Source organism: Gigantopelta aegis, chromosome 6, assembly GCF_016097555.1.
Source record: "Gigantopelta aegis isolate Gae_Host chromosome 6, Gae_host_genome, whole genome shotgun sequence".
In the NCBI taxonomy this organism is placed as follows: domain Eukaryota; kingdom Metazoa; phylum Mollusca; class Gastropoda; order Neomphalida; family Peltospiridae; genus Gigantopelta; species Gigantopelta aegis.
This window is the reverse complement of record NC_054704.1, coordinates 22,200,407-22,215,808: the sequence shown is the minus strand read 5'-3', so window position 1 is coordinate 22,215,808 and position 15,402 is coordinate 22,200,407. Positions and strand designations below refer to the sequence as shown.

At 36.2% G+C, this 15,402-nt stretch overlaps 1 protein-coding gene across 5 annotated transcripts in view; it reads left to right on the top strand.

Annotated features, from left to right (window-relative positions):
• Positions 1 to 4,016: 4,016 nt before the first annotated feature.
• Positions 4,017 to 15,402, top strand: part of LOC121375469 (uncharacterized protein C1orf87-like) — a 50,029-nt gene continuing 38,643 nt past the window's right edge. For 3 of the 5 annotated variants that reach the window (XM_041502941.1, XM_041502940.1, XM_041502937.1), the window contains exon 1: positions 12,874 to 13,883. In XM_041502941.1, coding sequence (XP_041358875.1) covers positions 13,821 to 13,883 — 63 coding nt within the window. In that variant the 5' untranslated portion in view covers positions 12,874 to 13,820. Of the gene's footprint in view, positions 4,188 to 8,448; positions 8,570 to 12,873; positions 13,884 to 15,402 lie in introns of those variants that run through there. The other 2 variants (XM_041502938.1, XM_041502939.1) reach the window with 2 other exon arrangements.

The following is a 15,402-nucleotide window of genomic DNA, read 5'->3' as shown; positions in this document are numbered from 1 at the left end:
AGAACATCATGGTTATTTATTGTCTTACATTACAATAACATACGTGTGTTATTGTTTTAAAGACATACGATTGGTTTCTCTTAGTTGATGACATGGTTATCTTAGCCATACCATCCAACTAAATAGTCACGATCAAAATTGATTGCTTTTGACGTATAAGTTAATCTGAAACTGATTGCTCTACAAGTGCAGCCGTTGAACTGTGATTTATTTGTTTTAAATGTATTTTAAATCTGGGTTTGGAGTGTATGTAGCAAACAGAATACAGCATTCGTGTTCGTTTGATACCAAATTGTTTAAAACTTATCCAACTCGTTTTCGCTCGTTTGATATACATGTTTAAACAACTCGTAAGAAGAGTGTGGGAATAAGCTTTATTCCTGGCTTTCGATATGCTCAAACTATAAATAAGGAAACGTTTTACAGTATGGCCCAAAGAAATTGATGACTTCACTTGTAACTTTTTTTATACCAGGTATTTACCACAACACAAACTTTATTTGGACTGAAATTAATGATGTAAAGAACATGCACCTGATCTGAATATCTCATCAAAGTCAATCAGTCGAGGCAGGGCGTGATGTCCAAGCGATATCTTAGGGGTGTCTAGATAAGCTCTCTAGAAAATATATTGAAACAAAGATAAGAAAATTTGCTTCAGCAGAGAGGGGTTTCGACTCCAGAAACAACACACACACACACACGCACACACACACATGCGCGCGCTTGGTTTGTTACGTGTTTTAACCCCTCCCTTCAACATTGACCCAAAATTCCATTACACAATACCAATATCCATTTTCATTGCATTATTCTGGGACGTAGCTCAGTGGTACAGCGCTCGCCTGATGCACGATCGATCGGCGGGCCCATTGGGCTATTTCTCGTTGCTGTTAATCGAAAAGAGTAGCCCATGAAGTGGCGACAGCGGGTTTCCTCTCTCAATGTATGTGTGGTCTTTAGCCATATGTCCGACGCCATATAACCGTAAATAAAATGTGTTGAATGCGTCGTTAAATAAAACCCTTCCTTCCCTATGTATGTGTTCCCACCCCATTTAAAAAGTTTGGTTACGCAAGTGTTTCATTGTCAGTGATTTCTGGCCCCTCGAGGTCAACATTAAAAAGGAATAAGTGCATGTGAAAGTTCTACCTCCTGTATGCATACACACGCGTGTTACTTGATACGACTGTTTTCCGTTTTCACAAAGGGGGTCTCACACCTTTGTAGGTGCGAGAGGCGCGTCGCTGTGTACCGATGGGTAAAATATCATTTAAGATCAATATTTTAAGCTTATCAACGCTACAGGGCCATAGATGAAAAGGTATTTAATACGTCCCACGTAGCTTGTCGAGCTTTTCTCAAGTGTTTATGGGTGACAAGCGAAGATAAACTTTTTGAAAGTGAAGTGAATTCGTGAGCTTCTTGGACAAACCGCTTAAAAATCGATTTCACATTTTATTTCAGGTAATTCTTCCCTCATCGTCTGATTTTCCTTCTCGCCTTTGACTTCCCTGTTTTTTTATCGTTCTGGTGTCCAAACTTGAGACCATAATATAGTATTTCCAGTGTTCTTAATTTATTTAACTACAGTCATTTTTGTCTAAGGGGGCGAGATCTAGTTCAGTCGGTAGAGCGCTCGTCTGACTTGCTTTGGTCGCAGGATCCCGCCTTTTCGGTGTACACATTATTTGATTGGGGATTTCCCGTTCTAACCAGTGCCCACGGTTGGCATATCAAAGGTAGTGGTATTTGTTGTCATATTTGTGGGAATCATATAAATGATTCCGTACTGCTAATGGAAAAATGTATCGGGTTTCCTCTCTAAGACTATATGTAAGAATTACCAAATGTTTGACATCCAGTAGCCGATGATTAATAAATCAATATGCTCTAGTGGTATCGTTAAAGAAAACAAACTATAACTTTTTACCTAAGGTACGTGTGCTGCCATATGGAATACAATTGCATACGGACATGACAGATTACCCTTCAATAATGAAGTGTCAAACCTACCCTCCCAAAAAGCAATAAAACCCCCGAAAACACACCAAAGACCTCCACAATTAAAGGAAATAAAAAAAACACCACCATCACCACACCTCTGAAACACAACAGCAAAAGCCATATAAATGACAGGAATGTTCTTCGTGTACCCTTCAGTCACACTTGGTCTCCGGAGCTACAAATACAAATACTATAAAGAATGGAAACCTCGTATTGATTGAATCTGTTTGGAGACTCCAGTAATCCGAGTGTGTACACACAGTTTGTTTGCGAAAAGAGATTAATGCAGTCTCCAATATAACTAATATTCCTTTCCTATCAAGCAATATCACTTTTTGTTAACAGCAGCGAGCTTTCTGTTCAGTAGCTTTTAATTTCTAAAGCCTACATATGTCTGTTTGTTTATTTTGTTTTGTTTTTGTTTTGTTTAACATTGATATCGGTAGAGATTGTTTACTATAATTAAAGTACCAACACTTGTATACATTTGTAAAATATTTGCATGTATAGTGCGTCTAGTATATGGACGTACGTGTGTGTGTATGTGTGTGTGTATGTGTGTGTGTGTGTGTGTGTGTGTGTGTGTGTGTGTGTGTGTATGTGTATGTGTATGTGTATATATGTGTGTATGTGTATGTATATGTATATGTGTGTATTTGTATATGTGTGTATGCGTATATATGTGTGTGTGTGTGTGTGTGTTGTGTGTGTGTGTGCGTGTGTTGTGTGTGTGTGTGCGTGTGTATTTATGTTGACACATGTCATGGTATATATATATATATATCTATATATATATATACCATGTGGTAAGGTGCAATTATGAAATATCTCATTAGTAGCTTATGTTGCAGCATAGCGTTTCCTCCTCATTACCTGAAAAAAGATGTCACAATAGTGTTCACACTGGGCAATTTATGCAAAATGTTGAACGTTTTTTTTAAACTATAAATGAAACGTGTCCTGTAGTTCTAAGATCTATTGGTGGTCATATATAGCATATATTACATTTTTGACCAGTTACTTATTGATATTAAACATTAGTGCCATGTAAATACTTAAAGTTTTGCACTTGTGACCCTCAGTTTGCTATATATTTGAGAAGAAAAAAAAACTATAGAGGTTCGAGAGTAGAATATTTAAGTGTGTATCTAAACCACGACGCCACCGAGGCCATCGGTCTACAGGCTGGTAGATACTGGGTTCGGATCCCAGTCGAGGCATGGGATTTTTAATCCAGATACCGACTCCAAACCCTGAGTGAGTGCTCCGCAAGGCTCAATGGGTAGGTGTAAACCACTTGCACCGACCAGTGATCCATAACTGGTTCAACAAAAGCAATGGTTTGTGCTATCCTGCCTGTGGTAAGCGCAAATAAAAGATCTCTTGCTGCCTGTTGTAATAGAGTAGCCTATGTGGCGACAACGGGTTTCCTCTAAAAAAATAAAAAGTGTTAGAATGACGATATGTTTGACGTCCAATAGCCGATGATAAGATAAAAATAATCAATGTGCTCTAGTGGCGTCGTTAAATAAAATAAACTTCTAAACCACGACTTTATTCTGCCCTTTGCAATCTTCCCGGCACGTGTCCAGGGCGAATGTACCTGAACCGTTACGGGGTTAGACACACATAGATACACAACCCTATCATATGACTTGCTGTCAAGTCTAATGCACCTATATATTATGTATATGTATTTGAACAGCGTGTTTTCAATTCATTTGGTTCCACATTCCAATGTTCAACCATAATACATCCCTTTGATCCGCTAAGTAAAATTAAATTGCAGCACATGCAATGACAGTTTATTAAATCTATCGGCGCCCTTACATAACTTCTGCTACAGTTGTCACTCTATCATTCATTATACGGGTAGCAGTCATTATAATATGAACTAGCTTTTACTCATAAATAAAAAGTGCACACCCCGGATATGATGGCAATTGCGCTGGCTAACCGGAGACCCAGTAGCCGCGGCACTTAGTAAACAGCAACGGCGTGAAGGGAATCAACACGTTGTCCATTCAAATGTAAATGCTATCAGTGTACACACACACAACTTAGTCCCATTGGAAAGTTTGATACACCAGGTTGCCAACTGGCCGGAGGATAAGCCCTGTGTAATGTTTGTGCTTTGAGAGAAGGCATTTAAGCAAATCATGCCGAAATTAGGGAGACGAGTAAGTATTTTCCTTAACAGTTTTAAGTAGTTTTTTTTTTTTTATCGTACGTAACATAACATTTAAATTTATTATTTTCTCTATTGCTATTCTGTAGGTTTAAAAGTAATAATATTTTAGCCACTTGTTAATTTAAGATGCATGTTTGATTTTTCTAGTGGATTGTTCTCATATATTCTACATTGCGTTGGCATTAGTGCAGTTCTGGATTGTTTTGTTATTGTTTTAGTTAACTTTAATTTTAATTTTATTTTTTCATTTAAAAAAACATTTAAATCACCTGGTATTTAAACTGTCTTTTTTCAGTTAAAAGTGTAACTGAAAGTTAACTTTATTGTTTTATGAACCAGATATTTTAACCAGATATAGTATTTGTGGGATGCTCAGTATTTACATAAGGACGTCCACGAGATTTCTAGTCAATAAATATGTACTATTGGATGTTTATCTGTGTGTTGGGTTTGGGTGTTTTTTTGTTCTTGTTTTTTTTTTTGGTTTTTTAAATGATACTATTCAAATTTTGATTGTACGTGTATTTACAAAGTTTGCATTGAATATTTACAATATAGATGTAAAATAAAGTTACAAGAAAGTCTGTTTTAAACGGCCACTTAAGAGTATGAACATACGACATTTAATTGTGTTTGAATGTATTTCAGGTAATAACGTAGTTACAAAAGTTAGCAAAACTTTTATTTGATTGAACAAACTTTACACATACATGTAAATGTAAGACTGACAATTGGTTTGAATAATTCATATCTATAGAGTTACAAATAAGCCTGCCCCGTCATGTTCCAAGGAATCGTTTCAAGGCTTATTATGGGGGTAAACCAGTGACATTTAATTCTGATAACATAAACCCCATTTACAAATAAAGTTTAATCTGTATGAATCCTTCTTTAAGATTAAGTGTCACATTTTGGGTTAATAGCATCAAGACTTCAGCACTATTTTATCACTGCATTGATAACTGTCGACAGAAGTATTTATTATTAAGTATTTCCACAAATAATTGCCTGCTTTGAAACCAATGTTCCCTTCTTTCACTGTCTGCCGATGGGCGACTGTTTGGCCATTAACCTATTAAGCATAGTTTACAATGTGCTGAGGTCTTGTTAAACAAAATTAATATTTCTTTGCTTCCATACTTTCATATATATGAAAACACAATTATTTAACCACCATCTACCCCTTATTTTAGGATTATTAGACAAATTGAACAAAATAATTTGTACATAATTATGTTTTGAATTATTATTATATACACCTAAATCTCTCCTTCCTCACCACCATATAATGCCCTGTACAAGATTCCCAAAGATTCTGAATTCGTACCATGGATGGACGTGCATGAACCTTTAATGGAAATTAACACGTAGCTGGAGCTTCTCAGTCTATCCCCGTCCCTTTCTCGTCTTAGGAGTGGGTAGGAGACAACGCGTTTCTTCTCCTTTTTTATTCTTCATAGGCCTAGCTGAATTTTGTGTTTATGGATAAGTGGGAGTAATATACAGTGGCATTTTGACATAGCTAATACAGATGATAACGTGACTTAGTTTCATGCCTTTTCTGTAACTAATTAGGTTTACTGAGCAGCTTGCCTAACTGTAGAAATGATTCAGTGGTTTAGTGTGAAAGAGGTAACTATTGAATTTGTGACACTCGTTCCAGAAAGGTCGGTATTATTCACACGCTCTTGCAGTCAAACAGTTGGCAAACTTGGGTTTATATTTCACGTGCATTTCTTTTGACTCCGAACTGCGTTTGAAACTCTTCTTGTTTGAAATGCATTATTTAAGTACATGAGTACGAGTATTTGAAGTGCTGTGGTTGAATTCATGTACTTTATATAATACCATGTGGATAAATGCAGTAGGTCCGAAGCATGACGCAGTGTAGGTTCTTAATATTTAGATATTTTTTTTTTTAATTAGTTTGTTTTTTGTGCTTTATTAATCATATTTTTAATGAGGTTTATTTTTATATATCTTACAAATATATGTTAAATTATCTGCAATAATTTACTTTAAACTCGGTCATGTACAGACAAATTTGTATTACACACACACACACACACACACACACACACACACACACACACACACACACACACACATTCTAATGTAGTGTACGCATACACATTAGCATTTGATGAACACACAAATAACACAATAGGTGCGTTTGTACATGGAAGTCTGATCAATAAAGCAACTTGAATTGCCTAGTGGACTTGGGCCATTGCCATTTGGCGTTTCCAAGGGCTGAACTGTGGATATTGACAATTGTGATAAAAGCTAACAAATCACATATAGATGAATAGTCGTTTGTTGTTGACCATTAAATACGCACCTTCTACAGTGCAGTGGTGGTTATGAATATACGTCTGTTGTCTTTATGTTTGCCTGTTCCCGAGAAAAGAAAACATTAATGCGTTTCTTAGTATTCTCAAGTAGTGTGTTTGAAATATATGTTTGGGGTATGGAAGTACGAAACGTTGTTGAGTCAATATATCAGAATTGAAAAGGACTGTAATATATCGGATCGTAGCCTATCACTGCCTTATCAACACTCGATAAAACAGTTGTCCAGTACGATCTAATGTATCATGTCTGTAATTACTGCTCTATCGACTAAATATCGAAATAACATCAATTAAATATATGTTGCTGAAAATTAACTAATGTGTCGTTAAATAAGTATCCCATTCTTTTCCTTACTGGGAGACCACACCATAGCACCCTGTTTAATCAGCAGCAACACTCGAGAAGAAACTTGCTGCCACCACATACGCTACTCTTATTACTGCACTCTTCCACATACAAGGACGGGATCTAGCTCTATACTATATCAAAGGCCGCGGTATAAACTGCTATGCCTGTGTGAAAGTTCCTATAAAAGATATCTGGCTGCTAATGGGAAAATGTAGCTGATTTCCTTTGACTATATGTCAGAATTATCAAATGTTTGACATTCCTGAACAGCTATAATGATTTAAAAATATATGCTCTGGTGGTGTCGTTGAACAAAATACATTTTAGGCCTAACTCTACCACAGACAGAATAACACGTCAGTCATACGGTAATAGAAATGTTTGAAATTGCATGAACCATATTTAGGTAGACCAGGGTTGGATCCAGGATGTTGTAGTGTGTGTGTGTGTGTGTGTGTGTGCGTGCGTGCGTGCGTGCGTGCGTGTGTGTGTGTCATGTGGAATCCAACCGAGCCGAGATCTGTAGGGGAGGGGGTCAAAAGCATATGCTCCCCGAAATGTTTTACAATAAAGATGCCCAGAGACGCTTATTCACGGCAATTTAGTGATGTATATTGTATTAAAAAACTCAACAGTCATTACAAAAAGCACTTCAAACGGGTGAGGAGGGACATAGGAGTGCCTCTGTGCCCCTCTCTGGGTCCGCCGATATGGACAATATTTCATTAGCTATGCTATAGCCTACTAGCCTACACGAAAAGTTTGTTTTGTTTAACGACACCACTAGAGCACAGTGGTTTATTAATAATCGGCTATTTGTAATTTCGGCATATAGTCTTAGAGAGGAAACATTTTTCCATTAGTAGCAAGGGGTGTTTTATATGCACCATCTCACACACAAGACAGCACATACCACGGTCTTTGATATACCAGTCGTGGTGCACTGGATGGAGCGAGAAATACCCAGTGGGTAGCCTACACGAGTGCTATTCAACATTAACATGTAATACTGTGATTATGTTTAACGTTATTATTAATTTGGAGGACACCAACGGAATAACTGAAATGGATTAACCGTATTATACATCTATTCTGAATCTCCACAACTGGTTTATCAAAGACCGTGATATACATGTGCATGTTGTCTTGTCTGTGGGATGGTGCATATAAAATATCCATTGCTACCAATGGAACAATGTAGCAGGTGTCCTTTCTAAGACTAGGCTATATATCTAAATTACTAAATGTTTGACATACAATAGCCGATGATAAATTAATACATCAATGTGCTCTAGAGTGGTGTCATTAAACAAAACAAAACTTTAACTCTATTCTGAATCTCATTTAACCATGAAATGATGTCTTTAATTAGTGAACTTATTATGATAAAGCTACTAATAATATAAAAATAAATGTTTAAAAATACACCACCTCCATCCCGAGATAAATTTTTTCAAACAGCCCTTTACTTCTTTTGGCAATTTTCCCAAGACCGGTTTGCATTTTAGTACTCGTATTGATTGGGCGTTATCTCCCTTTCATTTGGCGTCGTTTTGACGTCAAGATGGCTGAGTTTTGTTTATAAATATTTAGGAAGTGCATCTATTTCCAGTTGTTTATTATAATCAAAAATATTGTTTTGTCGCATGTACATATATTGTAATCATGGTGGGCAGTTCGCATTCTTCTTTCATGGATGAGCATATTTCATGATATTTGGCATATTTGGATACGTTTTTAAATAAATGATTCATCCAAAACGGACCGAAACGCCTTTGAAATTGAAAGGTCACCTTTTAGGTGGTTTGGATGTCATAGCTCGAGTCACCTCTAGCCCTCCCCTTATATGTAGGTGAACGCTAGAGGAAACTCTTATTTAATGTTTTGGAAATCGTCGATAACCAAATACTCACAAGCTATAGGCCTACTGTGTCAAAAATACAATTTGTTTTCCTAAATCTAATGCCACAGGGCTGTAGTTTGATTATTCTCGAGTCCAGTCATGACATTAAACTTACATGTTGTTAACCAGTACCAACACACTTTGTTCAACGTCACCACAAGAAAGTACAGTGTAGGTTCAATTTGCATAGGGATGTCGAGTTTCTTTATGTATAATCAAGCTAAAGCTCTGTGGCATCAGATTTAGAAAAAAATGGTAGTTCATCAAGATTAACTTCGACTGCAAGTGCAAGCAGCTTGCACTTGCAGTCGAAGTTAATCTTGATGAACTAGGAAAAATTAGTATTTTAGACACAGTAGCTTGTAACCATTTGGTTGCTGACGATTGCCAAAGCATTACATAGAGTTTCCTCTAACCTTCCCCTACATATCCAGTGTTTGAGATTTTTTTTTTTGGCAGTATCCCAGTTGGATACTAACATTTCAAAATCTGGTATCCCATCTGATAATTTAGTATCCCACTTAAATGAAATTCATAAATAATATCGTAACAAACGTGAACGACGCTGTTATTTAACTTCATTAGTAAATGATGACTTTCATTGTTTCAGCAAAAAATAAAAACGCAGGATTAAAAAAACAAAAAACCCACATTATATGGTATCCCGGTGGGATACTGGGTTATTGAAGTCTGGTATCCAAAATTAAATTCTGGTATCCCCGGGATATTGGGATACCGTTAATCTCGAACACTGACATCAATATCAGTAAGGGAAGGGCTGGAGGTGACTTGAGCTATGGATGTCATTGCAGCATAACAATATATACTTAATAATTGAACAATTTATTTGTGATAAATAACTAGAGATTAATTGATCTGATACATGTAATTAAAAAAAAAAAAAAAATTTTTGAGAATAGAAAACTGTAATGTGCATGCCATAAATAGGATATTATATGAGTGTCCATGACAGACGATGTTTACGACACGCGTGCCTAAATTATCATATTTCCCAAGCGAGAGCGAGGGAAATGCGATAATTTAGGCACGAGTGTCGTAAACATCGTCTGTCATGGACACGAATGTAACATTCTGTTTATTACTGTAGAACTGTCTTGCTAAATGAACATTCCAGTCATTGTTTACAGACTAACGTTTCCTTAACGGCGGAGTAATCTTTGTTCATTGATGTCTTGAAAACCAAATCACAACCTGTTCTAAAGTTACGTGATATTTATACGCCCATAAGTAAAGAGTACACATGTATCAACAGCTGTAAATTGTAAAGCATGTGTATATTAAAAAGCAAACAAAACACAGTAATTGAAATAATTAGTTTTGAATTTGAATGATGTCACTTTGCATCTCTTTACAATAACTATAAATTGGGTACATGACGTTTCCGTTTTAAGAATGCTGGAAAAATTCCAGTGCAAAATTGCTATTGAATTTTTTTTTTTTTGAACATTATTAACGCACCTGAATGTATTTGAATAAAATCTTGTGATTGAAACATTGTACCTTTTACTAAATATGGCTTTCAAGTGAAATTACGGTAAAATATGCTACATTTATTATGTACGAAGCCAAAACAAGGGTGCGAAAAGTGACTCGTCGACCTTAGTATAGATTTCTAACAGTTGTGAACGTTATATTCATAATTAAGTGTTTGATGTGTCACAACTACATCGTAATATAATACAAGTTATCATAAATAATCAATTAATGTTCTATTAAATTAATTAAAAACATATTTGTCATTACGGCATGTGATCAGCTTACACTCGAAATAAAAATGTATTAATGAAGAAAGTAGTATCTGTGGAATGTCGTGTCAGCCAATCAGAAAGAAATGTACTCTTATAACAGCCAATCGTTAAACGACAATGTCAGGAGGACATACGATTTAGTTATGACATACGAGGGAAATCGTACGATAAATATGACCCTCATTATGCTGTACCTCGTCGGTAATAAAATATGATTGTCAATGGTTCTTGAACGTTTTAGCCCCCACCCCTACATTTTAATATGATCTAGAAAACTCCTTAACAAAGCTTGGTGAAAAGGCATTGTGATACCATTGTTTTGGTTTCATTTGGTTTGATTTACTACAACCCGACACCAAATACTATAAATGTCAAATACAATTAACCAGGATAATTTAGCCTACCTGGCGGCACTGCAGATACTGTATGTCTTGGGTTTGGGTGATACTGTACTAAATTAGCTCAAATGTCTTTGGTTTGGGTGATACTAAATTAGCTCAAATGTCTCGGGTTTGGGTGATACTAAATTAGCTCAAATGTCTCAGGTTTGGGTGAAGCTAAATTAGCTCAAATGTCTCAGGTTTGGGTGATACTAAATTAGCTCAAATGACAGCAAGTCCCACACTGAAAAGGAAAAACCTGTGGCTTCACCATACATCTCATTATTATCATCAGTATGTTTGTGATGTTCTAACAATTTTTTATTTTTTTGTTAAATTATGTTTGTGCGTTTTGTTTGTTTTGGGGTTTTTTTAAATACTGTAAATAAAATCTCAACCTAATTTCAGTTCATATTCATATTCATGTTGTAAATGGAACAGTTGTTTAAATTATAATTTATTTTTTCAAACACAGTCCCGTGCATTTGTAATTAACAAACAAAAACGTTCAATTGCAATTTTGTATTAAACTTTTAAAAAAATGTTTTAATCATGAAAGTGTCATGGATGACTATGAGTTTATTATTATTACAGAGATCTTAATTTAGTGACATCATTCAAATGGTAACATAATTTGAATTTAAAAAACCCCATTTATGTGAGCTATACTATCCAGATTTGTAGGTTAATTTCACCAATGTTATAGCCTATATGACAAGAGCACCTTTTTACTGTTCAGTGATATGGTTATCATATGTTAGATATCAGCAGATGTAGATTAAAATGTGCAGTGGGGTTATTAGACAAACATTCCTTTTCTTTCCTTATTTCAGTTTGGATTACCAGATCATATGCATTCCAACAGTAATAGTAAATTTATCCACTCGCATAACATATGATTATGATCTACCCACTAAAAGCTGGTTGTGATAAGTCGCTGCATTGATCTGCACAGCTTGTGGTTTTAACCTCATTTAGAGAACATAAACAACCCAAAGCTTTTACTTATGTTGACATATCTTAAATGTTATTACTGAATTATAATTTATGCACCACCAAACATTTTGAGCTTCCTTTTTTTCGTATCATTTATCCATTTATCTCTCTTTAAGTCCAAAGCTGTCTCCTTCGGTATAGTTTTGGAATAGGATATGGCTGAGTGGTAAAGTAGTGCTCGATTGAGGTGCAGTGGATTGTAACATCAGTACCCTTGAGTGGATAAACCTATCTCAGTATTTTTTGTTCTAGCAAGTGCAGTGTGACTGGCATATTAATTCATGACCATACTCAAGATTCGAAATAGGAAGTAAAATATGGCCTGATGTTAGGTTTTTTTAAATAGCAGGCCAAAAGAAATGCATCCGGCTAAGAAAAAAAATGTCCTGGTCGAAATAATACAGCACTGAGTAAGTGGTGGGTTTGGACAGTGTGTGGAAAATTAGAACCTCTTATATGTATCTTAGAGCATTATAATATTAAAACATCACAGAATCACAAGCTCAGTCTCAGCTAAAGAGAAGATGAGATGATCATACATACTTGGAAAATTACATGCAGGTTTTTTTATTCACCTACTATGTCTAAACATTGGACTGCTATTTCGGGCCCTGCATACTATATGCTATCATACCTGTGAGAAAGTCCATAAAAGGAGGAAGGAAGGAAATGTTTTATTTAATGACACACTCAACACATTTTATTTATGGTTATATGGCATCGGACATATGGTTAAAGACCACACAGATATTGAGAGAGGAAACCGGCTGTTGCCACTTCATTTGCTACTCTCCGATTAGCAGCAAGGGATCTTTTATATGCACCATCCCATAGACAGGGACAGGATAGCACATACCACATCCTTTGATGTACCAGTCGTGGCTGAAGTGAGAAATGGGCCCACTGATGGGGATCGATCCCACTGATGGGGATCGATCCCAAACCGACTGCACATCAAGCGAGCAATTTACCACTGGGCTACGTCTCGCCCCTGTACATAAAATATTTCTCGTTGCTAGTCAGTATAAGAGTAGCCTCTGTGGCAACAATGGGTTTCTTCTCTCATCTGACATTGTGGGTTGCAAGATCGATTTGCCCTCTATGCACTCAAGGTTCTTCAAAGACTGTGGTGTGCATTATACTGCTTAAATAAAAGATCCCCCCCCCCCCCCTCAGTTAAAAGAAAAATTAATATAAAATGTCCTAGTTGCAAGTATCTTCAGACACCTGTGTTTATATCATAATATGTTTGTGCATACATTACACTGCTCTTATGGTATGGTCATGTGGAGAGATTTGTCACAGTCTAATCCAGCATTAATACCCCAGGCACAATGGTAATTCCCTTGCACTTGTAATAAAGTGTTTTCATTGGGTATATATATAGAATAATCTTCTGCTCCTGACAGTGGTATTTATCAAGACTTCCTACGAGGCATTGAGAGAATTACTTTGTCACTGATCCCATCAGGCCTGATAGATTTCCCCCCCGATAATTGTGCTTGCTCATTGTATGAAACCTCTGTACACACCATTGCTTATTTCACTATATAGAAATCATTCCCATGCATTTTGAAATATGCGTACTGGTAAAGTTTTTTTGTGTGTGTTGTGGTGCAGACTGTGTATGGGCATTGTGTACATTGACAGCCATATTTATAATTTAACCTGCTCACCTGTCGACACCAGAGTTTCAATAGTCTCGTACATGTTCTTGCCTAGAAACTGATAACAAAAAAGCCAGGTTGGACAACTCTATCTGTTTGCTCTCTTCATAAAACACTCTAAACCCGAGTTTGGCATATGATCACTTCGTTGCCATTGGTGTGTTATGCTTTCTGTTATTTAAACATTCATCACGGAGACACAGAATGGCTTGGATTTGGCCAGTCGAACCTGTACCATCACCACGGTCTCACAAAAGAAGAATGATGGTAACTTGTTTTGTTTTAAGATGGCTTTATATTAATATTTTAGTACTGTGTTATGGTTTGGTTATTGCATTGCTGTTGTATAGATGCATGTTTGGGCATTATTCAGGTCATGAATCAATATAATTCAGGTCATGAATCAAGATTGTCAGGTCATGAATCAAGATTATCGGGTCACGAATCAAGATTATTAGGTCATGATTTAAGTTCATCAATTCTGATCAGATATATTGCTTGAAATATTTTCATTCAAATAAACATAAGCCAACTGAAATTCTTGTTATAATTATAGTGAACTCAGTTTGTAAATAGTGACTAGTTTAATTTCTGTAGTGCAGAACTGAGATGGCTGAGATAATGTGCCCAGGACAGTGGTGTTCAGGCCCGTAGCCAGTGGAGGGTCAACCACCTCCCACTGGTGTTTGTTTTTTTCCCAATATGCCCCCAGACCCTTCTAAGCATCTCGGGTGTTTCGTGCCTTTGTGTGAGGCACTTTGTACCTCACCATAAACCTAAACGACACCCCCCCGCCCCCCTCAAAATTCTGGCTACAGGCCTGGTGTTCTTGAACCTTAATTCAATATAAGCATGAAAATAACCTTGAAATGATATAAAATTTGGTAATTAACTTAGTTATTAGCAAGATAATAATAACAATAATAATAAAAAATATCAGGTTACTGTTATGATTAGGCAATAGTTGATGTTGGAGAAGAAATCTGCAGATGCCATACTACAATGTTATTAGCAGCAAGAGGTCTTAATTATATGCATTTTTCCACAACAAAGTAAACCTACCCTGGTCTAGATTTAGAACGGAAAATAATCTAATATGACTACTAAATAGGGTTAATCTTATGACTCCCTATATGTTTCAGGCCAGTACTTTACCAGTAAGCTATAATACCCATTTAATTTGTCTGCTATTAGTAAGGGTTATATTTTAATGGAGAATTCTCATGAAGATATGTAAATGTATATTATGTACACTATAAGCTGGATTTAGCTTAGTGGTAGAGTTTCAGCCTAGGGTATGAAAGGTCATAGGATCGATCATACTTAGTAGACAGTATTTGGTTTCTCACTTCTGCTCAATGCTTCATAAAAAAGACCAGGGGAATGTGCATATCACATTGCCATTCAGGCTTGTCGTTAATGGAAAACAAACTGACCTATTTTGCTGCTTTTTTCTCACTCTTAAGCAGGACTAGCTTTGGGTGAGCAGAAAATTTCGACAAATAATCTATTTAAATTTTTATTTCTCATTCCAGCCAGTGCACCACGACTGGTATATCAGAGGCTGTGGTATGTACTACCCTGTCTGTGGGATGGTGCATATAAAAGATTAAAAAGATATAATCGAAAAGAGTAGCCCATGAAGTGGCGACAGCGGGTTTCCTCTCTCAATATCTGTGCGGTCCTTAACCATATGTCTGAAGCCATATAACCATAAATTAAATGTGTTGAGTGTGTCGTTAAATAAAACCTTCCTTGCTTGTTCTTTCTATTTAAACTTTAAAAA